Source organism: Pogona vitticeps, chromosome 2, assembly GCF_051106095.1.
Source record: "Pogona vitticeps strain Pit_001003342236 chromosome 2, PviZW2.1, whole genome shotgun sequence".
Lineage (NCBI taxonomy): Eukaryota > Metazoa > Chordata > Lepidosauria > Squamata > Agamidae > Pogona > Pogona vitticeps.
The window spans coordinates 149,384,255-149,410,288 of NC_135784.1; the positions used below are offsets into that span (position 1 = coordinate 149,384,255).

General features: G+C 42.8%; 1 protein-coding gene and 1 pseudogene across 8 annotated transcripts in view; one reads left to right on the forward strand and one right to left on the reverse strand.

Moving 5' to 3' along the window:
* Positions 1-26,034, reverse strand: part of CEP112 (centrosomal protein 112) — a 455,788-nt gene that overhangs the window by 138,737 nt on the left and 291,017 nt on the right. For 6 of the 8 annotated variants that reach the window (XM_072990811.2, XM_072990813.2, XM_072990812.2 and 3 more), the window contains 2 exons: positions 21,897-21,959; positions 15,765-15,914 (listed from right to left, as the gene is read on the reverse strand). In XM_072990811.2, coding sequence (XP_072846912.2) covers positions 15,765-15,914; positions 21,897-21,959 — 213 coding nt within the window. The remainder of the gene's footprint in view (positions 1-15,764; positions 15,915-21,896; positions 21,960-26,034) is intronic. The other 2 variants (XR_013541089.1, XR_013541088.1) reach the window with 1 other exon arrangement.
* LOC140705189 (U1 spliceosomal RNA) lies at positions 14,330-14,484 on the forward strand (annotated as a pseudogene).

Below are 26,034 nucleotides of genomic sequence, written 5' to 3' on the forward strand. Positions count from 1 at the left end.
GTAGTAGGAAGATTCATGGCCGTTTGCCAAAGGTAAGACCGAAGTCTTTGGAGTCTCTGCTTAAGTGCCGGTTTGGTTAAGTTCTTACAAGCAGGGCACGAATGGGTCGGATGTTCCTCGCCCAGGCAAAAAAGGCACTGGCTATGACCGTCAGAAAGTGCGATTTTATTCACACAAGTAGGACAACGTTTAAAAGGAGATGGCGAGGCCATAAGCAAAAAACTAGTGGGTGGGAAAGGGAAGGGGGAAAGGGAAGGGAATAAAAACCGCGGGAAGCCGATTAGGCAAAGACGCGGAGGATCACTAAATAGGGAATTAAAGTAAAGATAAGCAAACAAAAGCTCAAAAGAGCCTAGAAAAATAGCCAGAAGGCAAAAAGTGAAGTGCTCAATCTTTCCCGAGAACCGCTCAGCTCGGCGGAAAAAAGGAACTGGGGAAGATAGTGGGTGGGAGGAGCATATACCTCGCGGAGGATCACACCATAAAATTGTTACTTTTAGCTCTAGAATCTTCCGAGTCAGCTAAGCGATTCTTAAAAGACCATAGAAATGCATTGAAACGCGTTTAATGCTTCCTATGGGCTTAAAACTTACCTTTAAGCGAAAATCCTCCATAGCGCCGCCATTTTCGCTGCCTCTTAAGCGAGGCGAAACAGCGGGTGGCCATTTTGTTTTTCTGGCAGCCATTTTGAAATTACCTATCAGCTGGCTGAAAATGGGGGCTTTGCGATGATCGCTTTCCCGCGATCATCGCAAAGCGAATTTTCCCCATAGGGACCATCGCTAAGCGATCGCTTTTGCGATGGCAAAAAGTCCATCGCTAAGCGATTTCGTTGCTCAACGGAGCGATCGCTAAGCGAGGCACCACTGTATGTTGCTTAACATGAAATGAATGAGCAAATTTTTTAAAGGAAAGAGACACTAGTTCTTAAAACCACAGTATCCTTATAAAATACCAACTCTAAAACCACAAATTTCTACTGCCCTCCCAGCACAATAAAGGCTAGAAAAGTACCTTCAGAATGAATAAATAGATGTTACAGGTGGCGATTGGTTATCTGTGAGTTGAGAAAGCGCTGTAGATAATGGGCTTGAAGGTGCCTTAGGCTTAGCAGGTCTAGTTTTTAAAATCCTTAAGAATTTGTTTTATCACTGGATGGGTGAACAGTGAAGCTTGGAAAAATTTATTGATCAGCCACCACAGCTGTCAAATAAAGTTTTAGTGATGAAACTGTCAAACCTTTTTGTACAAAGATGCAATAAAAACTCCAAAATGGCATCAATAGGTGCAAATGAGGGAGGCACTCCTTTTTTCTGGCAAACACAACTAATGCAATCTACTTCCACTTCCTCTGATAAGAGACTGTAGCAGATGGTTTATGAGCCACTTGTAGTACTTCATTCATTGATTCAGAGAGGATTAATTGGGTGGATTCTTCATGCTAATAGTCAAAAAGCACACTTAGCGAAATGGACGGGCCAATCATCACATTGCCTGAATCACAGTTCTGGAGCTACCGACAACCTGAAAACCAGTGCTGCATGACAGGTGTAGGAGAGCGATAAGCCATGGTATCACACTGGCAATGTCAATTTGAAGTTTGACAAGCAATCTCTTGAAGTAAACAGGTATAAATTAAACACTGTGTCCAACAGTTCCCATTCATTCTGACCTTTCTCCAAACTGCTCAAAGAACGTGCAGGACTGTTCATGCTTCCTGCTATTTGTGTCACTGAACACAACAGTTCTAGAGAAGTAACTAGTCAAAGGAGTTCTGGAAAATGCAGGAATCTGGATTATCTTCCCTTGTATCATAGGACTGAAGGTATGAAAAGCAAATATTGGTAGAGGTGGCTCTAGTAGGTTGACATGGTGGCATGTAGTTCTTGGAGATTGGACAGAATAGTAATAACTACTGATCCTATTAGAGATTGCAGAAGTAATGCCAAATCAAGTATTCTGAAGGGGAGTCTACCACTGAACTGCAACATGAAGGCAGTACATACAACTGTTTGCCAACTGTATGTTGAAGTATTGTAGAAACCAGAGTTGCAGAGGTTGGAGACAGAGTTTTGCAAATAGATGACAGCCATTGTAGGTGACATTGACCTTGGTTGTCTTAGAACTGTTTTGCTTTGCAGCACTGTTTGTCATGTTACTACAATGTGCAGAAACACTGTCTATAGGAACACCCATTCTACTGTAGACTCTAACAGGGCTCCTATAAATTGGATATAGAATGTAGGCTGAAGACAAGATTTTTTGCAGTTGACTTTGAGATCCAAGCCCTATAAAAGCGACAAGTTGTGGTTGAGGCTGTTCTGAAGCCATGTGCAAACTTCTTGTCCACAAAAGCTAGTACAGTGGTGCCCCGCATAGCGACGTTAATCCGTTCCAGGATTAACGTCGCTATACGAAAACATCGCTGAACAGAATAAAAAACCCCATAGGAACGAATTAAACCCTGTTTAATTCGTTCCTAGGGGGCAAAAACTCACCGTTCAGCGAAGATCTTCCATAGGGCTGCCATTTTCGCTGCCTCGGTAAGCGAGGCACCAAACGGGCAGCCATTTTGGAACCGCCGATCAGCTGGGCGGCGGGCTCTTGGGGAGGAGTGTGGGGACCTCCTCCACCCTCCTTCCCAAGAGCCGGCTGGCCTTTCCCCCCAGCTGGGCGGCGGGCTCAAGCGGCAGCGGCTGCAGGGTGGCTGGGGTGTCTGGAAGGCTTCGGGACACCCCCCCACCCTGCAGCCGCTGCCGCCGCTTGAAGCCGCCCACCCCAGCCGTTCTCGGACTTCCAGGTGTCCGAGAACGGCTGGGGTAGGTGGTGCGGGGTGGCTGCCGGCGGCGGGGCCAGCACGTCCGAGCGGCAGTGGAGAAGCCTTCCCCCGAGGCCTCTCGGAAGCGCTGGCCGGGAAAATGCCGGCCAGCGCGTCCGAGCGCCGGTGGCGGAGCCTTCCCCCTCCTCCCGGTTCTGGATGATCCACCCCTCACCCTCATCTCCGCCGCCGCCGCTGGGTTTCAGAAGCCCCTTCCGAAACACAGCATCGCTGGTGGAGAAGGGGGTGAGGGGTTGAGAGGAGGGCAAGGATCGGGGAATATCCGAGCCTTGCCCTTCTCGACACAGTCTCATCTCCGCCGCCGCCGCCGGGTTTCAGAAGCCCCTTCCGAGACCCAGCATCGGTGGTGGAGAAGGGAGTGAGGGGTTGAGAGGAGGGCAAGGCTCGGGGAATATCCGAGCCTTGCCCTTCTCGACACACCCCTCAGTCTCATCTCCGCCGCCACCGCCGGGTTTCAGAAGCCCCTTCCGAGACCCAGCATCGGTGGTGGAGAAGGGAGTGAGGGGTTGAGAGGAGGGCAAGGCTCCGGGAATACCCGAGCCTTGCCCTTCTCGACACACCCCTCAGTCTCATCTCCGCCGCCGCCGCCGGGTTTCAGAAGCCCCTTCCGAGACCCAGCATCGGTGGTGAAGGGAATGAGGGGTTAAGAGGAGGGCAAGGCTCAGGGAATACCCGAGCCTTGCCCTTCTCGACACACCCCTCACCCTCATCTCCGCCGCTGACGCTGGGCTTGGAAGCGGCTTCCAAAGCCCAGCAGCGGCGTCGGAGAAGGGGGTGAGGGGTTGGGAGGAGGGCGGCCGTGATCCGCGTCGCGGCCGGCTACCCCATCCATGGACGGACTCCAGAGAGTCCATGGATGGGGAAGCCGGCCGGGGGCGGATCCAAGCCCTGGATGCCTGAAAGGTATCCAGACCCCTCCCATCCTGCCGCCGCCGCTTGGATCAGTCCCTCCCTGGCGAGGGTAGGGATCCCGGCCGCGGGGGCAGGGTGGGAGGATCTGAGGCATCTGCAGGGGAATCCTGGGGGTGGCCTCGGAAGGACCCTTCGGAAGGGTCCTTCCGAGGCTACTGCCTGCATTTCCCCCCTGCTGAGCGGCGGGAGTGGTCCTTCGAAGGCTCCCGCCGCTCAGCTGTGGGAAAATGGTGCCTATGGGGAAAAATCGCAAAGCGATTTTTCCCCATAGGCAAAATCGTAATGTGATCCGAAAAGCGATGGTAAAAAAGCCATCGCTATACGGATCCATCATTAAACGGGGCGCTCGTTAAACGAGGCACCACTGTATTCTGTGTATGTATGGAGCACATATACTCTGCTAGTAGTGTACAAGTAAGTCATTGCATAAATACTCTTGAGACAATGGTAAATCTGAAGAGGTGATTTCCCATGGTGAAATGAAGGAATCACTGTAAGCAGTTTTGATGGGTATATGAAAATAGACATTCTTCAGATTGAGGAACATGAACTAGTCTCTATGTCTTAGAAGGGGAAAGCATGGGTAACCATGCAAAATTTATTTAGACATACAGTGGTGCCTCGCACAACGTTAACTGGTTCAAAAAAAACAAAACGTTCTGTGAAACATCGTTCTGTGAAACACCATTTTCCATAGGAATGCATTGAAAACCGGTTAATCCGTTCCAATTGGAACGGATTGCCGTCCTTAAGCGAAAATCCCCATAGGAAACATTGTTGAGGGAAACGCGGTTCCCCAATTGAAATGCATTGAAGCCGACTCAATGCATTTGAATGGGTTTGCGAAGTCCCTTTTCGCTCCTGTAAAAGTGCCTTAAACTGTTTGAAAAGTGTTTTAAATACTTGCAATTGTTAGCCCACCTCCTGAAACCTATGCAATCTTAATTTGGTGTTCTTCTGAGGCGTCCTTAATTTTTGGTGATTTTTTGTTTTCTCCATTGAAAGCCATTGGACGGACATCATTGTGCGAAAATTCCCCATAGGAAACATCGTTGTGTGAGGCGGCAAATTTTTCATGAAAAGCCATCGTTGTGTGAATTCATTGTTGTGTGAGGCACTCGTTGTGCGAGGTACCACTGTATGTACTGGCTTGATGCTTCACAGATTTAGAACCGGATGAAGGCTTTCAACTTTTTTTGGGAATATGAAGCAGTGGAAGAAGAAACCAATGTGTTTCTGGTGCACTCTACGGAAGCTGTGCTGAAAAAAGTAATGCCTTCTTCTAGTACATTTGAGGGTCTAGTGCAGGGGTCAGGGAACTTTTTTACCTCCCCCCCCAAATTTATATACACTGACATTACCCTCTTGATTTGAAAGGAAGGAAATCATACATTATTTGAATTAAAAATATTATTGAATCTACACAGGCTGTGTACCGAACTAGCAGGATGCACCAAATTTGATAAAGATGTGCACTATTTTTGCTGGAACACATTGCACTCCAGCCATGGTGTGGTATAGGGAGTAGTAAGGTGTCCAACATGCCTAGCAAGTTGCATTACATTTTTGCTAGCTCGCAGAGTGGTTGCCAGAGTGGTGCAATGACATGCTTGCTAGAGACAGCCAACGCAGAATGGGGGGGGGGTTTTTCCATACCACTTTAATCATTCTATGTGTGGTGTGCAAAAAGGAACAAACCAGGCTAAAGGCCATGTCACCCACCCTGGTGCCACAGCCCAATATCAAAGGACCAGTGTGCTTTTTTTTTTATCAACATCAATGGAAAACTCAGCAGTGGCCAGAGGATTGGAAAAGATCAGTCTACATCCCAATCCCAAAAAAGGGAAGTGTCAAAGAATGCTCTAAGTAACGTATAATTACACTCATTTCACACGCTAGCAAGGTTATGCTCAAAATCCTCCAAGGCAGGCTTCAGCAGTATGTAGACCGAGAACTCCCAGAACTACAAGCTGGATTTCGAAGGGGCAGAGGAACTAGAGACCAAATTGGTAACATGCGCTGGATTATGGAGAAAGCCAGAGAGTTCCAGAAAAACATCTACTTCTGCTTCATTGACTACGCAAAAGCATGGCAGAAAATGAGGAGGACTTAAAGAAGCTCTTAATGAGGGCGAAAGAAGAGAGTGCAAAAAAATGGTCTGCAGCTCAACATAAAAAAACCCTAAGATCATGGACACTGGTCCCATCACCTCCTGGCAAATAGAAGGGGAAGATATGGAGGCAGTGACAGATTTTACTTTGTTGGGCTCCATGATCCATGATGACAGCAGACACGAAAGTCAAAGATGCCTGCTTTTTGGAAGGAAAATAATGATAAACCTAGACAGCACCTTAAAAAGCCACCCTTTCCCCCCCCACCTTAATTCATTTTTTCTTTTGCTTGCCTGCCTGTTCATTTTCACAATCTCTGTCACTCTCACACACACACAGACTCACTCACACACACACACCCATCCATCCACCCTCCCTCCATTTCCTCCCTCCCTCCATTTTGTACATTTAAATAAGCTTGATGAAGTCCTCAGTCTCTCGCACCTTTCTTCCCTCCTTCCCTTGCTTGCTCGCACTGTTCTCCCCTCCTCCTGCTTGTTTGAAGTCATTTCCGGAGGAAGCAGTCATTCAGAAGCCCCAGATTGATTGATTGCCTGGGGCTAATCCCCAGCTGTAACCAATTAGGGAGGTTTATCTCCGATCTCCTGAAAGAACGGAGGATTTAGAAGTGCCCTGTTGCAACAAAGGAAGTAACAGGGAGATGTGGCTTACAATATGAGCGTTGGCTGCAGAGGGTGGGGTGGAAGGGAGGGGGGTAGCACTCTGCTCATTACCCCCAGGATTTTCACTTTTACCCAATTTGTGGTAATTTAGCCCTGTTCCCCAACCTATGGTCTAGTGGTAGGTAGTAAAATTCTATGGCATACCCATGCAAACCTGCCTTCCACTTACTCTGAACAGTAGTGATGCTGTGCCAGATGTTGTAATGGCATACCAGATGGACCACAACTGTTGCATCACTCAATATTTTATTCCTCAATGAGAGGGATTATGGGAACAATCTATATCTACAGTGGTTAGGCTACGAAGTCAAAAGAGGTAATCAAGGTCTCTATCATGTAACATCTTAGGGAAAAACAATAACTATTTTGCATTATTTCTTCTGGAACTGTAAAGTATCTGGGGAAGTTCTAGAGATATCTGGTAGAGGTTGCTATGTAGACAAACATGAAGATGGTGGACCTTTCCCCGTACATCTAAATTTTCCAGGCACATATTCTTGGGAAGTTATCCCCATCTTCTTTTGGCATATGTGTTTTAAACAAGCTGATAAGCTTTCAAACTAGAGATACCCTCCCTCTAAAAGGCCAAGTCTTCAATCCCAGATTTCGTATTGCTAGTAACTGCCAGAGCACACAATAACACATGCTTGACCAAAAAACAAACAAACAAAAAACCTAGCACCCACCCCACCCCAAATCAGACACATGCCTTGCTGTATTAACTTCCTGACCTGCTGGGTAATAAGCCTCTTTATGCAAAACTATAGCTAATTTTCTATGGTCATCAGGCAAATGGTAAATGAAAGCACCCATGTTTTCCCACAAGAACTGTTGGTATGCAGTCATTGTTGATTGATAGCTGGCTATGCAAATAGCTAAAGCAGCTGAGGAATATAAATGATAACACGGCTTGTCATCATTTTAAAGTGAGTGCTTTTGTCACTGCTTCCAGCTGACATCATCAACAAGTAACATGATTTATGATGGATGTAGAAGGACTCTACATTAACATCCCATACAAAGATGAACTACAGGTTATCATGAATGCCATTCAAAACAACGAATAAGCCCATAAAACCACTACACTCAGATATTTTGCTCACACACAACTTTTTCACCTTTGACAATAAAACCCACCTCCAGATAAACAGCACTGCAATGGGCACTCACATGGACCTACAATATGCAAACATATTCATGGCTGATCTCAAGCAATGCTGCCACAACCATTGCACCCAAAAACCAATCCTCTATTTGAGGTACATTGTTGACATTTTTTTGATCTAGACCCATGGAAAGGAATCTGTAAAATTAAGTAGTTAAATGTTCCCATAGAATCTCTTTACCTATCTTGGGCATCAGGTCCCTCCTTTCCTCCTTTATTCTACCTGCATTGGGTTGTTCTCCTTCAGTGGAAAGCAAAGGTGAAGTATATGTTTAACAGTTCTGCCTTCATTCTGTTGCTCAGTAGCATTTGTCCTCTCCTGCACACTGTGGACCTACTGTTCTTCTTGTTTCTCGTGTAGCTGAAAACCCGTTTTATTGTTGTTGTTTTTAACCTCTTCTGCAAGTGTGAGTCCATTCTGAGCTTCAGCTTTTTTAACCTTCTCTCTACAGTTAATAGCTATCATCTGTACTTTTACTTGGTGATTTGCCCTCTTTCCATTTATTTTAAACCTTGTATTTCTGAACCACTGAGTAGTGGTGAGAGTATCTAACCAGATAAATGGGGGGGAAATCATTGTTGTTGAAGAAAATGGATTTCCAAGTATCCAACACTGAATGTTTGTCTGATACTGAAACCAATAATACAGAAGTCAGAGGAGTCAAAAATTAAAATGTAGAATGGGATTTTTAAAAAATTTATATCCAGCCCATCTGGTATATTCTACCACTCTGGGTGGTTACCAACAAACATATATACATTAAAATAACACAGATCCATTGGCATAAACAATAACAAGAACAGTGCAAAAATATAATAAATGATAGATAGCAAAAAGAAAGGAATTCAAGTGCTGACAGGAGGGAAGGCTTGGGTGTACAGCCATGTACAGCATAGGGGCTGTGCGAATCTCAGGAGGGAGATTATTCCAAAGGCGAGGAGCCACCTCCAAGAAGGCCCGGTTTAATGTCTTTTCCTTCCGGGCCTCCCTCGGCGTCAGGCTCCTCAGCCTCACCTCCTAGCTCGCGCGGGTGATCCAGGTAGATCTTGGTGGGAGCAGGCGTTCTGCCAGGTATCGAGGTCCCAAACCGTTTAGGGCCTTATAGGTAAGCATTAAAACTTTGACGTCAATGCGGAAACAAATGGGCAGCCAATACAGCATGGCCAGGATAGGAGAAATGTGCTAGTGTTTTCTCACTCCAGTAAGAAGTCTGGCCGCTGCATTCTGCACCACCTGAAGTTTACGCATCAGCCTCAAAGGCAGCCCCACGTAGAGCCCATTACAGTGGTCTAATCTTGAGATTACGAGTTCATGCACCAAGGTAGTTAACGCCCCCATGTCAAGTTAGGGCCGCAGCCGGGCTATCCGCCAAAGGTGGAAAAAGGCGGTGCAGACAACTGACGCCACCTGCTTTTCCATGGTGAGCGTCGGGTCCAAGTGTACGCCCAAGCTGCGGACCCCACTCGTTGGAGCCAGAGTCAACCCCCCCGAACGAGTCACCCAGGCCGCCAGCCACGGGGGCCCCCACCCTCAGAACTTCCGTCTTGTTCAGCCTCAGCCCATTTTCCTGCATCCATTGCAGTATGGTCCCCAGGCAGCACTGGGGGGACAGGACGGCATCACCTGCAGTTGGTGAAAAAGAGATGTAGAACCGGGTGTCATCAGCATACTGATGACACGTTGCTACACACCCCCTAATGACACCACCCAGTGGCCTCATATAGATGTTGAACAGCATTGGGGAGATAATCGACCCCTGTGGAACCCCACAATTGGAACTCCACGGGGCCGAGACACTCTCCCCAAGCTGTACTCTCTGGGGATAGTCCTCCAAGAAGGATCGGAACCAGGCAAGCGCCGAGCCACCAATTCTCAACTCGGAGAGCCTCCCCAGGAGGATACCATGGTCGACGGTATCGAAGGCCGCCGAGATGTCAAGGAGGACCAACAGAGACGTTTTGCCCGTCAGCCTCCCTCAACAGGTCACCGTACAGGGCAACCAATGCCATCTCTGTACCGTGGCGCGGCCTGAAGCCCGACTGAAACGGGTCCAGGGCATCTGTTTCATCCAAGTGTACCTGAAGCTAATCAGCGACCACCCTCTTGACCACTTTGCTCATGAAAGAAACATTGGCGATGGGCCTATAATTGCCAATTTCGTCCACCGCCATGTTAAGTTTCTTTCTTATGGGTCTAATGAGTGTCTCCTTGAGGGCAGGTGGAAAACTGCTCTCAAGGAAAGACCCATTTATTATTGCTGTGGGCAAGGGTCAAGGGAGGAGGTGGTAGCTCGACAGCGATCAAGCACCTTGTCCACAGTGTCAGGCGTCACAGGCTTGAAAGGTGTCGAAAGCTACTAGGCAAAGCGGAGCACTGGACATCTCAACTTGACTCACTGTATTCAAAAAGGGGGAAAGCTCCTGGCAGATGGCCTCCACTTTAGATTTTAAAAAGGCTGCAAACTGGCCAGGTGAGAAACTAGGGGGAGGCCTATCACCCGAGTCAGTTCCGGATAGGTCGCACACTATACGGAATAGTTCTGCCTGCTGATTTGACGCTTCGCTTATCCGGTTAGCGAAGAATGATTGATATGCAGGCTTCATCTTATTCAGGTAAAGGTTAGTTGCGACCTTAACAGCTATCCAATTGTGATCCATCGGATTCTTCCTCCATCTACGCTCTAGCCCTCTCCTCATATGCTTCAGCGCTCAGAGGTCCTGGTTAAACCAGGGCGCTGGTCGAGCTCTACGGCGGAGAGGGCATTTGGGCGCAATCGTGTCTATGGCCCTGGTGGCAGCGGTAGACCAGCTATCAACCAGAGCGTCGACAGGAGCGCTAGCCAGGTCAGCTGTAACCCCTCTCATGGCATCCTGAAATCCAACTGCATCCAGTAGTCTTCGAGGGTGGACCATAGAAATAGGTCCCTGCTCCCTGCGAGGGGGGAGAGCCACTGTGAGGGTACATTTTATTAGGTGGTGATCTGACCATGATAAGGGGATTGACACAAGGTCCGTCACCATCAGATCACACTCGCTCCAACTGGAGGAAAAGACCAGGTCCAATGTGTGGCCACCCACGTGGGTGGGGCCGTTGACATGTTAGGACATGTTCAAGGAAGCCATGGTTTCCAGGAACTCAATAGCTGGCCCAGAAGCCTCTGGCCCAGAAGCCTCTGCCCCTGCATGCACGTTGAAATCATCCAAGATGAGAAGCCTTGGGGATCCCAACAGTGCCACGGAGACAAAGTCAGCCAGCTCCGGAAGGGAGGTGGCTGGGTTGCGGGGAGCGCGGTAGCTCAGCAAAATCCCAATACCATCCCTTGCCCCAATCAACACGTGGAGTGCCTCTAGACCTGGCTTTGCCACTGAGGAGCACCTAGTAACCTCCAAGCTGGATTTATAAACAATGGCTACTTCCCCCGGCCCCTCTAGTCTACCCTGGTGCTGGACATCATAACCGGGCAGACAGACAAGAGCGAGGGCAGGACCCCCTCTCTGCCAATCCACGTCTCAGTTATGCATGCCAGGTCTGCATCCTCCTCCAGGATAAGATCTTGAATCACCTGGGGCTTGTTGGATACAGACCTGGCATTCAACAGCACCAGAGTTAGAGTGGAAGGCTGGCTGAACTGGCTACCTCGGTACTGAGGGTTGGTCACAGTCTCAAAACAATGAACAGCCTTCAAACATCTGTTCATCGTTCTTCTAACATGAGTAGGGACTGTGTCAATGCCATATCTCCCTCTACCCATGATCACCGGGATGTTAAAAGGCCCCTCGCTGGGCAAGCAGGCCTCCCACTCCATGCCAGACAAAGAAGAAAGAAAGAAAAGATAAATAAGAAAAACAAAGCCCTAAATAGTACAACTTAACAAAGTGCAGAGACAATACATTACAATACGGAATTATGCAGTATTATGATTAAAAATCCCAATATAAAACATAGAATTAAATTTAAAAAGTACCCAAGAAGTTCCCCCCCCCCCCCATCTAGTCCAGGTCCGTCCTCCTCCGCCTCGCAACCTTGTCCTTTTAGGTTTTACTGGACTTAGTGCTCTTAGTATTATTTTAAAAGTTACTAAATTTGATATTAATGACAAGGAATTAGAACATTCAAATGCACTGAAAGCACAGAAATGTTGCCACCAAACATTATTCAATTCTGGAATGTTCCAGATGTGTCTCTATCCAAGTGCAAGAGCTGTATCTGCAAGTTGCAGAGACCACACTGACGAATCTGTTAATATTTTTGCATACATTTTTAAATAAAGTTCTATTTTTGTACAGCTTTTCATTTGTATTGAACATTATTTTATTGTCCATTGATGGAAGAGTACTGTATTTGTGTACATCATAAAATTATAAAAACTTCTAGTGTAAACATTTTTTATCACTCACAGTTTTGGGAAGTGCAAAATGAGTGTTCTAGCAGTGAGATAAAAACTCAACAAGTTTCTCACCTATCTAATATACATATGACCACTAGAAAAGGTGGTATTTGAAAGACATACAATGAAAACTATTTGACATCATTTCTTTAAACAATAAATAAGTATTTTAGTTGTGGTTTTAGATTTCATAGACTTTGAATCAGTATTAGTAAGCAGACAGTTAAACATAAATATGTGTAACACAGCTAAATTAAATGAGCAGATAAAATACTTCTAAACTACCAAACTAAGAAATGGCATGACTAGAACCATGAAAACCTTGGCCAAAGAAAACAGCTTTATAATATTTTTGAAATATATCCCTCTGCTAGTGAAAGAAAGTTGCAAAAAGTTTCAAAAGAAAGAATGTTGAAAAAAGTTTCAAAGAAAGAATGTTGCAGTTCTGGGGCAATTATTGAGACCGAATCTATTCATATTTGTGATATCTCATAAAATGGCACTCTTCATTAGACTCAAGATACTAATTTTCAGAGTGCTTATCGTATTTTTTGCTCCATAAGACGCACCGGACCTTAACACGCACATAATTTTTAGAGGAGGAAAACAGGGAAAATATATTCTGAACCAAATAGTGTAATAAAATATTTAATAAACTATAACAGAATAACATTTGAACCATGTAAAGTGAACAGCAGTCAACAGTGGCATTAAGAACCATTACCACTGTCATTAACAAATGGAGAGACTTAAAGCTTTGTGTACTCTAGTTTATATACCATAAATTTGTGTACCATAAATTTAATTCAAGTACATATAGACCATTATCAGCCAGTGATAAGACCTATACCACGCTACCTATATTTTACATTTCCTTTCATCCACCTCCTCCCCATGCTTATAGAAATGTCTCAATGACAGATGAGATTGTTGTGCAACTCTGCCCATCTACAGCTCAAGCCTATATTAAGTTAGAAATGGTTTATCTGATTTGGAACTGCATTGAGAGGTCCCTTTTAGTTGTGTGGATGATAAATAATGGAATTAAACTATTTGACAGCTGGTTTTCCTTATTTACTTTAGGTTATGCAAAAGAACAGCAACACAAAGCTTAACCCATTCACCAGCAGTAGCACATGCTCAGCATAAGACCAAATCTTGGGTTTCTGACATAATTGAACATTTATAGCATGCAAGGCACAACAGCCATGAACAATGTTCTTGACGAGCCAAAAAAACTGAATACAAACCATAGTAACTGAAATCAGGAAGCAGGTACTGTAATCCAGTTAGAAGTCACGAGGCACAGTTAGTTTCCTTGCTGCAACACCCTTTGGAAATACATTCTCTATTAGATGCCCAGAACTAGTTGAAAAGTTTGCAAGTCAAATCCAAATTTTTCATAAGAATGCATTGAAAATTCATTAATGCATTCTTATGGGGGAAAAAGGTCCGAAACTTTTAAAAAATTAAAAGAAAGTCACTTACCAGGTACTGTAGACTGAGCCCAGCTCTTCACAGTGCCTTGGTAGACCCCAGAAGAGTAAAAAAAGAGCCCCAAACAGCTAAAAGCCAGCAGGCAGCCGGCGGCCATTTTGTGCTCTTCTCCGCTCCTGCTCTTTTCCCCTCCCCTCTCCCCACCTAACAGCTGATCGGCACTGGTCTGAAACGCTTCCCAGGCAAGCAGGTTTCAACTCAAATGGAGCACCTTTTCACCCAAGCACGGTTTAACCCAAAACAAGCAGCTTTTAAAGAAAAACAAGCAGCTTTTAAAGGAAAGCATGCACGTTTCTAAACAAGCAGGTTTCAACTCAAACGGAGCACCTTTTCACCCAAGCACGGTTTAACACAAAACAAGCAGCTTTCAAACTAAATTTGACATTTTTAAAATGACAGTATCAGGCAGTCCCAGGTCTCTCTCCCAGCTCTCTAACTGCTTGGACTAGCAAGGAAGCAGACAAGCAGCCTCTTCACTAACTGAAAGTTTGAATTTCCCTGCTTTCCCTGCATATTAGGTATGCTAACATCTGTGCACTGGATGATGGTGGGAGGAACATTCCAGCCCCTGATGGGGGTCCTGTGGGGCACCCCAAAACACTGAGTACGTCTCTTGGCCTCTTTCAGGACTGGGGCTGTGCAGCCCTGCTCTGATCAGGAGGTGCAGCCGGCGGGTCACCTTGCCTTTGGGGGATAGGGCACAGAAAGGGGAAGAATTTTCAGGGGCCATTCCAACTTATACCTGGCAGGGGAGATACCATTATTGTAAAAGTGGTTTTGCCAGGGCAAGGCTCATCTATTGCACTTTGGATGTGCTGACCCTTACGATTTCCCCAAATGTGGGAAAATCAACTGCTTAAGTGGGGAACTGTGTTTGTGGTTTCTCCTGGTTTTTCTAGAATCACTCTTTTTCCCCCCTTTGGTCCTTGCCTATTTTCATTGCCTACTGCTATTGGCCTTGCTGGTTTTCCAGGTGGACTGCAGGAAGCAGATCCTGGAAAGCCAGCAGTGCAGAATGGTGAGGTCCAAACAACAAGCAGTCTCTGGTGCCAGTTCAGAGGCCTCCCAGCATGGCAGTGGAAGGCTTCTGGGTGGTGGTGGCTGAACCCTTTTTTTAACTGTATTCACTCCATAAGATGCACAAACTTTCTCCCCCACTATTTGGGGGAGGAGTGTGTCTTATGGAGCGAAAAATACGGTATATTCATCTATGCATCAATATGCAATTGCCAGGCCAGGTTTACACATATGTTGAAGACCAGCAGTCGTAAGATCAAATCCACGCAACAGAATGAGCTCCCGTCACTTTGTCCCAGCTCCTCGCCAACCTAGCAGTTTGAAAGCATGTAAATGCGAGTAGATAAATAGGTACCATCTCAGTGGGAAGGTAAAACAGCGTTCCCTAGTCACACTCCCCACGTGACAACGGAAAACCTGTCTTCGGACAGGCGCTGGCTCTATGGCTTGAAAAGCGGAATGAGCGCCGCCCCCTAAAGTCGGACACGACTGGACTGAAAATGTCAAGGGGAACCTTTACCTTTTTTTAAAGGCTGGTGGCGCTGCAGGTTAAACCTCAAAGCCTCTAGGCTGCAAGGTCAAAATATCAGCAGTTCGAATCCACATAATGGAGTGAGCTCCCATTGATTGTCCCAGCTCCTGCCAACCTAGCAGTTTGAAAGCATGTAAAAATGCAAGTAGATAAAAAGGTACCACCACGGTGGGAAGGTAACGGCGTTCCGTGTCTAGTCAAGATGGCCATGTGACCATGGAAACTGTCTACAGACAAACACTGGCTCGATGGCTTGGAAACAGGGATGAGCACCACCCTCTAGAGTTGGGCATGACTGGACAATTGTCAAGGGGAACCTTTACCTTTACCTGAATCAAACAAAATAACTGAATTGGCAGGTGTTTTCCAATTCCACAAATATTATCAGGAGCGTCAATTTACCCAGTCAGAACCAGGTTGGCTGCTTTTCAAAATGGACAATGGAACTAAAATATCTGAGCAATATATAAAAAAATTATACTGTGTCTAGAAAAGTAGAAAAGCTAAATGCTACAAGAGTGTGAAAGCTACATGGATCCATAGGACCACAGCCAATACTTCCAAAACTTTTAATTATGCTCAAACAGCTGGTACATCATTGACTCAAAGCCCAAGATTACCTTGATTGCTCTGTCATTATCTCTAATCAGCTGCTGCTTCTGATCTTCAGACTTTTGTAAAAGATCCTGCAGACGCCTTTCTGCAGCAAGCTGCTGCTGGTTGCTTTCCTCTGTCAGAGAGGAAATGGTTGTCTTAAGTTCAGCTATGATCTAAAAAGAAAACAGCATGCTAAAACTCCAACTACAGAAAGAAGTACATATTTTGCATGTATTTATGCTTGACAAAAAATGTGACTCGGCAAATGCGATTGTGAAAACTAAATACTTTAAATTAACATATTATATGCTAGCAAGCAGAAAATGCTAATGGAAAGAAGGAATACAGTACAACCGGAACAGCATAAAACTGCTGAACGTAAAAATTTATTGGAGAATTTTCCACTATAAAATTCCTCAATAATTTACTCACCAGAACAAAGCACATTTGTTATATGGAAAACAGGAGAAATGTAGTTTAAATTTTTTTCACTCCAGTGAAGTGATTCTGAAATCCAGCACTTAAACACTTGTTTGCACACTTATTATGACACGTAGAGAACATTCAGAACATTCTGAAGTAACCACCAAAAAAAAGAAAATTAAAATATAAAAAATAAAAATGTCTTCACTTCTGAGGAAAGCTGGGAATTTTGGCTTTGAGATAGTGAAATTTGTGTTTCCATCATATAATATGACTGGGAATCCAAAAACATCACACATACTGGAGAGCTTTGGCTGTGCCAAATTCTGTCTTCTGCCCATAGCCTACTGCACTGTATAGCATGCTGAGTGGCATATGAGTGGGGGTTTAGATCTTCTTCTAGCACAGATGGTAGGGCCTCAGAAAGAAATCTAGTGTAAATTGGCAAAAATCTGAAATAATGTTGTTTAATCATAATACATCAGAACACGAAAGGTTTGTTGAGAATCATGACTTTAAGATATGTAAATCAGTTAAATGCTTACATAAGCATTTAGTAAAAAATATTCAAAAAATGAAGGTATATAATTATAATAAATTAAAGGAAGTAATTAAAAAGAAATTACAGAAATATAGTAATTTTAAACATTCTTGGTTTGGAGGGATTGCATTGATAAAAATGAAACATTTACCAAAAATTAAATTTTTAATTTGAATGTTACCAATACAGTTAACAGAGGAGGATTTGAAATTTTGGCAAGGAATGATTAACAAATATTGAAGGGAAGAGACCTAGAATAAATAAAAACTATTGGTATAAAACAGCAAAAAAAGGTGGTATAGATGTACCAATATAAACAATTATAATTTGGCTAATCAGTTGAGGTTTATTGGAGAAATTATATACAACCCAGGAAGGTTAATTTGGTGGAAAAGGGAATCATCAGAATTATAGGTAAATACTGAAAAATATTTATTTGGTATGGTTAAGAAATATAAAATAAGTGAAATTAACAACCCATTTTTAAAGACGATGTTAAAAATACGATATAAATATAGAAAGAATTTATGTTCATTTAACTCTCCACTTGGATCAGTGATGGAAATAAAGAATTTTCCTGTTAATATGAAAGTGTATGTAGAATTATTTAAAGAAAAAAGTGATTAGATTGAAAGATTGGTTATATAAAATGAGATCGATAGATCAAATGAAACAAATCCTTCAGAATAAGAATATTTCATGGTTGAATTATATACAATTAGAAAGATGGACTAATGAATGGATAAAGAAATATAACAAAGGTAGAGAATGCACAAAGTATGAACAATTTTTATTATCATATGAAGACATTCAGATGACCGATTCAGTAAAGGGTACAGTGAGTAAAATTTAGGGACTTCTTGATTTAGAGGAAGAAAAAAGCAAGAAAGAAGGATTGAAGATAGTGTGGGAACAAGACATTAGAAAAAGAATAAATGAGGAAGAGTGCAGGAAGATATGGAAAATGAGGGTTTTAAGATTTATGTCAGTGAGAATAAAGGAAAACTTTTTAAAACTGGGTCTAAGATGGTATTTAACACCAATAAAATTAAATAAAATTAAGGTCACTTATCCGAATGGTTGTTGGCAATGTGAGAAATAAACAGGTACATACTTTCAAATGTGATCGGAATGTGAAAAAGTGCAAAGATTTTGGAAACAAATTTTTAAAGAATTAAACAACATATGTGAAAAAGATACAGAATTTAATCCCGAGATTGCTTTGTTATCAATATTTAAGAATTTGGTATATGATAAGATGAATAAAGAATTGATAACCAATTTATTAACAGCGGCTTGACTGCTAATAGCCAGGCAATGGAAATCAAAATCTGAATTTCAAATCGATGAATGGTATAATGAAATATGGAATATAGCTATAGATGATAAACTAACTTGTTTATTTAAAGGTTAAGAAAGGAGAGTTTAAAAAGAAGAATTTTTATGAAATATGGGGCAGATTTTTGGAATATGTCTTAACATAAGGAAAAAGGGTAAGCTCCAAATCAGGAATCAATGCAGTTCTGGAGAAGAGGACAATAGAAGAAGAAGAAGAAGATAGATGGAGGAAGAAGAAGATTACAGCAAGAGGTCCCATCTATGGTGGTGGGGAGCACAGTTAAATTGTATTTTGGTTTGTGCATTTTATGTTTATGTTATAGTTATAAAAATAAAAAATATTTTAAAAAAAGAAAGAAATCCAGTTCTGAGTGAAAGTCCAACAAAAGATGTGTGCCCAAGTATTTACTATCAAGGGCCACAACAGTCAGCATATTACTTAAGAATCATCATCATCATAATCTTAGAAGTCCAACTGAACTTCACAGGACAGAATAAGGAGTAATTCTGCAAAAGATAAATCACTTAAGATATTTAGTCAAATTGTTGCTTGCAATAGCAAGATTTGGAGTCTTCATTGGACAAAAAACATGTAAGATATATAATGACCACTTTGGCCAGTACCACAGCAAGGAGAAAAATTCAAAGGAAAATTAAAATTCTCAAGTATTTGTTCCAATAACATATTTTAACAGGAAAAATTCTGGGAAGTATTTTCTTGAAAACAGAAAGCAGACCAGAACACACCAAGGTCAATAATCATAGAGCTGTCTTTTCACCCTCAATAACTGACATAACTCATCTTGGGCATATAGATCAGGCACATACACACAGCAATTATCCTGGAACAATGATGTGTTAAACTGCCATTCCAGGCTGACACAAGGAAAGAATGACTAAGGATGGATACCTTGTAAATTGTGGATGCAGTCTGACAAAGCACACTCAGTTCTACCAAGTTAAAGAATGTATGTTGAAGACTGAAATGCGGGTACATTTGGATGATCCAATTAACATGTAACATAGAAAAGGGAGGTATACCTGGATCAAATAAATGTATTTTGGATTAAGAAACTAAGTTTCTTTAATAATATATTAATAAAACTTTTAAAGCAACAGACAGACAAGGAAACGCTTTGGGCACTAATTCTCAGCGGGAAAATGTAACTGTTTATTTTGTTTCAACTTCAGAGAGAATTTCTTGGAATCTATTTTCTTGTGTGGGTGTTAAAAAGTGAGTGTTCCATTAAACCACAGAGTTAGATTAGGCTGATGTTGTCAGTAGTACAACCACATGAAAGTTACAAGTGGCCTATTATTAACATTACGTAAATTATGTGCAAATGACACTGTATGTCTGATGCAAAACACCAACGAAGTGAAGAAATTTGGAATTAAAGATGGATTTAAATCTTGTAATTCATGCTCCATGAGAAAAAGGTGAACCCCAAAAGGCTTTCATAGATGCAGAAACCCACCCAAAAGCTTCCTCAGATCAACAGAAAACAGAGGTATGAAAATGTACAATGAATATATTTCCTAGGATATATCCAGAGAATTGCTTGCACACATCTCATACTGCGTACATTCATCAATTAATTTATTCATAGAACATCTGGTATTCTGTCTTTTGTCCTTCAAATGTACTCTCTTTTTTGTCATTAAAGAATACAATATGCACTAAAAATACTCCTGAGTAGGTCTGGTGGGAGTATAGTGATACTTTCTTGCCCCCAGTTATGGAGAAAGAGTGTCCTTCTTTTATTTTCTTCCCTGTACTGAGAGTAGCACACAATAATAGAATCATAGAAAAGTGAAGTTGGAAGGGGCCTACAAGGCCATCAAGTCCAACCTCCTGCTCAATGCAGGAATATAATCAAAGTATATCTCCCAGGTGATTATCTAAGTTTTTCTTGAATGCCACCAGTGTTGGAGCACTCACCAAATCCCAAGGTAACTGGTTGCACTGTTGTACTGCTCTTACAGTTAGGAAGTTTTTCCTGATACTCAACCAAAATCTGGCTTCCTTTAATTTGAGCCCATTGTTGCGTATCCTGCAGTCTGGGATGACTGAGAACAGATCTTGCCCTTCTCTATAGGGGCAAGATCAAATATTTGAGAAGTGCTATCATATCACCCCTCAGCCTTCTTTTCTCAAGGCTAAACATGCCCAAGTCTTTCAGCCTTTCCTCATAAGGCTTGGTTTCCAGTCCCCTTACCATCATTGTTGCCCTCCTCTGAACTTGTTCTAATTTGTTAGCATCATTCTTAAAGTGTGGTGTCCAGAACCGGACACAATACACAAGGTGAGGCCTAACCAGTGCTGAATAGAGGGGGACTAGCACCTTGTGGGATTTGGAAACTACAATATACTATTACTGCAGCCTAAAATAGCATTTGATTTTTTGTAGCCACATCACACTGTTGGCTCATATTTAGCTTGTGATCTATGACAATTACAAGATCCTCCTCACTCGTAGTTTTGCTGAACCAGGTATTCCCCATCTTGTAACTGTGCAATTGGTTTCTTTTTCTGAGGTGCAGTACTTTGTATATCCCTGCTGAATTTCATTCTGTTGCTTTTGGCCCAGTGCTCCATCCTATCAAGGTCATTTTGAATTTTGTTTTCCTCCCAATTTTGTATCATCTGCAAATTTGACAAGCATTCCCTGCACTCCCTCATCCAAGTCATTAATAAAAATATTGAAGAGCACAAGGCCCAGTACATGACTGTCTAAGAAGCTATATTTTAAAGATCTGTCCCTTGCTCTCAAAGCTAGGAGGAAAAGTAACCCTGGGGCAATTACAGCCCTTAGTGCTCTACAATCTTGCTCTAATTCAGGTAGCATTCTTTGCTGGACAGTTGTAGGTGAAGGAATCAAGAGGAAGAAGACTTTCTCAGTTTCTTTACTCTATTTTCTAGAAAATTCTAGCCCTGCCACTGAGCTACAAGGTGGTGGTATCCTATGGACTAAAGCAGGCCTGTCCAACCCATGGCCTGAGGGCCGCATGTGGCCCAGGTCAGCTCGTAATGCGGCCCAGTGCAATTTTTTATTTTTAAAGAAATTCCAAAGTTTCAAGTTACACTGCCGGTGCTTGTGGCCAGAATGTGGCCGGGGCATGTCACAACAGTAGAGGGGGAGAGAGGGAAGGAATGAAGGAGGGGGAGGGGAGGGGATAGGGGGGCTGTGTGACTGCATTGTGCCGTCCCCGTCAATAGGTGGACCACCTCCCGGCCCCATAAAGCTGCCGGAGTCGAAGCTGGCAGCCTCTGCCCTCTGAGATCGCAGCTGCCAGTAAGCGTGCTTGGAGCGGGGCTGCGGAGGACAGCTAGGGCCGCCCCCCTCAAGAGGCCCAAACCAAATGTATGTGCGGCCCAAACCAAATTTTCATCTTCTAATGTGGCCCAGGGAAGGTGAAAGGTCGGACACCCCTGGACTAAAGTCTGCTCAGATGGTCCAGGGAGACAAAGTCTAGCAGCATGAAGCTTTAATGCTTTCACTTTTGATACCTCCAGAGACTTGTGCACCCATAGTGCAAGATGGTATCTTTCACCTGAAATTAACTATCTGCTGTTTAAAAATTGCTGCCATCCTTGGAGGTTGATACATTTCTTTAACTTGATGACTGGGGGAAGGGGGGAAGTGTATAAAGCACAATGGCAGTTTGATTTGTCAGAAGTAAGGCATGCTTGTCTGGAGGTGAAAAAGAGGACTTGGAATTACATGCTAACATCATAAGAACAGAAGCGAGTATGGTGAGTTTCTCTTTTAATTTTTAACTTAAAGAAGAAAAGAAAACTTCTTGAATCAATATTTTCATCTCATTTTAATTTTGTTTTCCTGTTTCCTACCTGTGAAGATTTGGCAAGCTTCTGACTGTATTCCTTTTCAATCTGCTTCAACCTGCTGTTGGCCTGAAATACACACAGACACACAGAGAAAGGAAACCAGATTATCTCAGATGAAGAACGTGTACAGACATTTTGCCACTGACCCCTTTTGCCTGGCACCCACCTCGTCTGCACGCCTATCACTAAGCAGCTGGGAGCTCTGCCAATTCCAACGCCCTTTTGTGGCAGCCAAAAAACCGCTAGGGCTTGCCTTTGATCTAGGGCCAACTATTCATCACTTGAAAGAGCGGAGGGGGGGCAGCGGAGGGAGGAGAATAGTACCTCTGCTGCCAATTATTAGAAAAACATAAAGGATTCTGTGGATTAAAAAAAAGGTGGGTGAGGGGGGAGAAAAGAGAGTGTTTTATCAGGATGACTTCATCTCAGCAAGAAGTAAAAAAGGAAGGAAAAAGCCACAAGCTCCACTGGAGGCTATAAGGGTACAGTGTGACACATACTGTATGGATTTGTGCCAACTGATGCCTGAAAATTCCTTTTGTTATATTCTTACAACCTTTAGTCCCATTAAAGTAAAATATTATAGGCTCCATTTAACTCACATATCATCCTCTCTCCCCCTCATCCTTCATATCTCAAAGATAAGGTATAAAGCAATATAGAAACAGGGTTTCTTTGTTGTTTTGATATCACAGACAGTTTAAAGGGTAGTGTTTCTGACATTTATTTTACACACAAGAAAAGCACTTAAGTTCTTTACATTTCTCAAGCTCACTTGGGCCACAATTGTTAAAATTTATTTTAATAACTAGTTCCACAGATACCTCTCACAACTAATTTCATACCAATAATAATTCTCTGTTTTCATGGTTCTGGATATAAAATGGAAAGAAAAAAAAAACAGCCCACCACATACATGTATGGAAAATATTTGAGGGTAAGATGGCAGACAAGTTTTCAATCCAACAGTGACTCTAGAGACTTCCTCTGGGAACCCATCATGACTTGGACAATCACTATCCTGAGAAGGAATGGATTTCTTTATGAAAATAAATAAGCAGCATGAAACAACCCACTTATTGAGAGAAATGGAAGAAAACAGATTCAGTCCAAGCCAACAACTATGTGGAAAAGCTATGGCCTATTTTTGGGTTCAGTTGCACAGTTATAGGTCAGATTGAACTCTTCTGAACTAAATAAAAAGAAGGAAGTAGCTTAGCTTGTGTCAGCAAAGAACTTTACTGACACAAGCTGTAAGAACATTGTGAGGTAAAGTATGCCGTGCACAAATGGCACAATACAATACCAGAGCTTTAAAACTCCATTCAGTATTTGACAGGAGTGTATATAAACATAACCCATATGACACTAGTTCAAAACAATTCTACTGATTGCCATTATGGTTTCAAATCCCAAAAGAGAGTGGGATCTAGGTATTTCTTATTCTTCACTACCATCATCATCATCATCAAACTGTAGAGCTGGAAAAGACCCTATGAATCATCAAGTCCAGCTCCTGTTGTGGAGGCACAGTGGGGAATTAAACTCTCAACCTCTGGCTTTGTAGCCAGATACCTAAACAACCAAACTATTCATTTTGAAGAATTCTCTTTCCTCACAGATATCTGACTGATAACTTTGATCTCCCGAGATGTTTACCTCTGCATTACATCACTGAGAGCGGCACACTACATGGAGAACAAGGAGAAGACTTTCTCAACTGTAGAACACCAACTGCAGAATACCTTCCCCATGGAGGTCCATCTGGTACCAACACTGCCTTTATTTCAACACCAAATTAAACCATGGTTGTTTACTCAAGCATTTGGCACCTAGGAAAACCATGGTATAGTACTGTTCCAAGTTCTTCCGTTTGCTCATTTGCGTTTTCTTTAAACTCTTAAGAGGTTGTAAAATGTTCTGAATTTTCTTCAGTTTCCCTGCGAAGTGTCTTTGTTCAAGAACAGGCACGTAAGACCAGCATCTGACTGCTCTGGGAGGTAGAAATGTTCTCCCATTATTTTCTGAAAGCAGACATCTTTGACATTGGAGCTGTATCTACTTATTTTTTCATGCAAGAAGTAACGATGTCCTTTGTAGAATACAGAAGGACACCACACTACTAGACAGCAGGCAAGTAATAGAAAGAAAATCAGATGAACCAGTCCTTCATGTTGCAGCTGACTTCATGAGGTCCTGTAATAATACTGCCTGTCTCAATATATAATCAGAGAACATTATTTTCCATGAAGCAGTTGAAACAACCTGCCGCTTACTGCAACTATGGGATTAACTGTCATTGAACAACTGTAGAAACACTCACTGTCACGAGGCTTTACTATGAATAATTAATCCTATTGGTTCCATTTTCTTAAATACAATGACTGCCCACCTAGCTCTCATAGACCCTTTTAAAAATGAAAAACTGACAGATCAAACTGCAAGCAATGTGGGCTCAAACTAATGTAAATCTTCATGGTGAAACTTCTTCTAAAAAATGTTAGATTACCTCAGTTCTGTTCTTGATGCTGGCAGTAATCTTCAACACAGATTACTGACCAGGTCTACACCAGCCTCACAGCCACAGGGCCAATTTAACATCTGTTCTGTAAAACTGGGATGGGATTTTTGGATTTTCTGAACTACAAATACTATGAATCTCCATTCTGGGAGGTCTACCTACCTTCTAGGTATTTTGCAAAAATACCTGAATGTGATGCACCTGGGAGAAAGGACTAAATTATAAGGCTCTGAAATTCAGCTAGACCAAGCTCTGTCCAAGTGTCCTGTTCATGCCTTGGTGTTAGGTGGGAGCTTTCTTTCTGGACAGGACACTTTTAGGGGGAAACAGGCCTAGTGGAGTCTCCAAGCTTTCTCATTTAGGCCTTTCTCCCAGGTGTATCACATCCAAGTTTTAGTAAGGTGCCTGCAAGTTAGGTAGAACACCCAGGATGAAGAATAATATTTGTAGTTCAGAAATCCCAAAATCCCATCCCCACTGTAAATTACCTATGTATGTAAAGAGTCTGTAGTTCTGGAGGAAGCTCAGGGTGTGAGCCACTACCAGGAAATCAAAGGGAAACTTACCAAAGATGTTTTCAAAGATTAACATAATTTTTCAAAATGTATAGTTGCAACATATACAAACAAAGATGGAACATATGAGTACAGTGGTGCCTCGCATCATGACGTTAATTCATTCCAGCGAAATCGCTGTGATTTTAAAAAGCCCATAGAAACGCATTAAAACCAGATTAATGCGTTCCTAGGGGCTTCAAACTCACCGTCCAGCGAAGATCCTCCATAGCGTGGCCATTTTCGCTGCCTATGCAGCGAGGAATCTGTGCAAAAACACAGTGGGCATCCATTTTGTTTACCCGGCGGCCATTTTGAAACTGCTGATCAGCTGTTTCCCGAAGCAGGGAACCAATCATCGCAAAGCGAAATTTCCCCCATAGGGAACAGCGTTTTGCGATCGCTTTTGCGATCACAAAAAGTCCGTTGTGATGCGATTTTGTCGTCAAACGGCGCGCCCGTCTTGCGGGGCACCACTGTACAGTGGTGCCTCACACAACGATGTTAATTGGTTCCAAAAAAATCAACGTTGTGTGAAACATCGTTCTGTGAAACACCATTTCCCATAGGAATGCATTGAAAACCGGTTAATCCGTTCCAATTGGAACGGATTGCTGTCTTTAAGTGAAAAAACCCATAGGAAACATCGTTGAGTGAAACAATGTTTCCTCCATTGGAATGTATTGAAGCCGACTCAATACATTTTAATGGCTTTGCGAAGTCCTTTTTCGCTCCTGTAAAAGTGCCTTACAATGTTTGGAACAGGTTTTAAATGCTTGCAATCATTAGCCCACCTCCTGAACCCTATGCAAACTTAATTTGGTGTTGTTCTGATTCGTCCTTAATTTTTGGTGATTTTTTGAATTTTCTCTCATTGGAATGCATTGGGGAAAATGCATTTCCAATGGGGAAAAAAAATAACCAAAAATTAATGAAGACTCAGAACAAAACCAAATTAAGTTTCCACATGTTTCACAAGGTGTACTATGGAATCCAAGAATTTAAAACAGGTTTCAAACATTTTAAGACACTTTTAAATGAGCAAAAAGGGACATCGTTAAGTGAA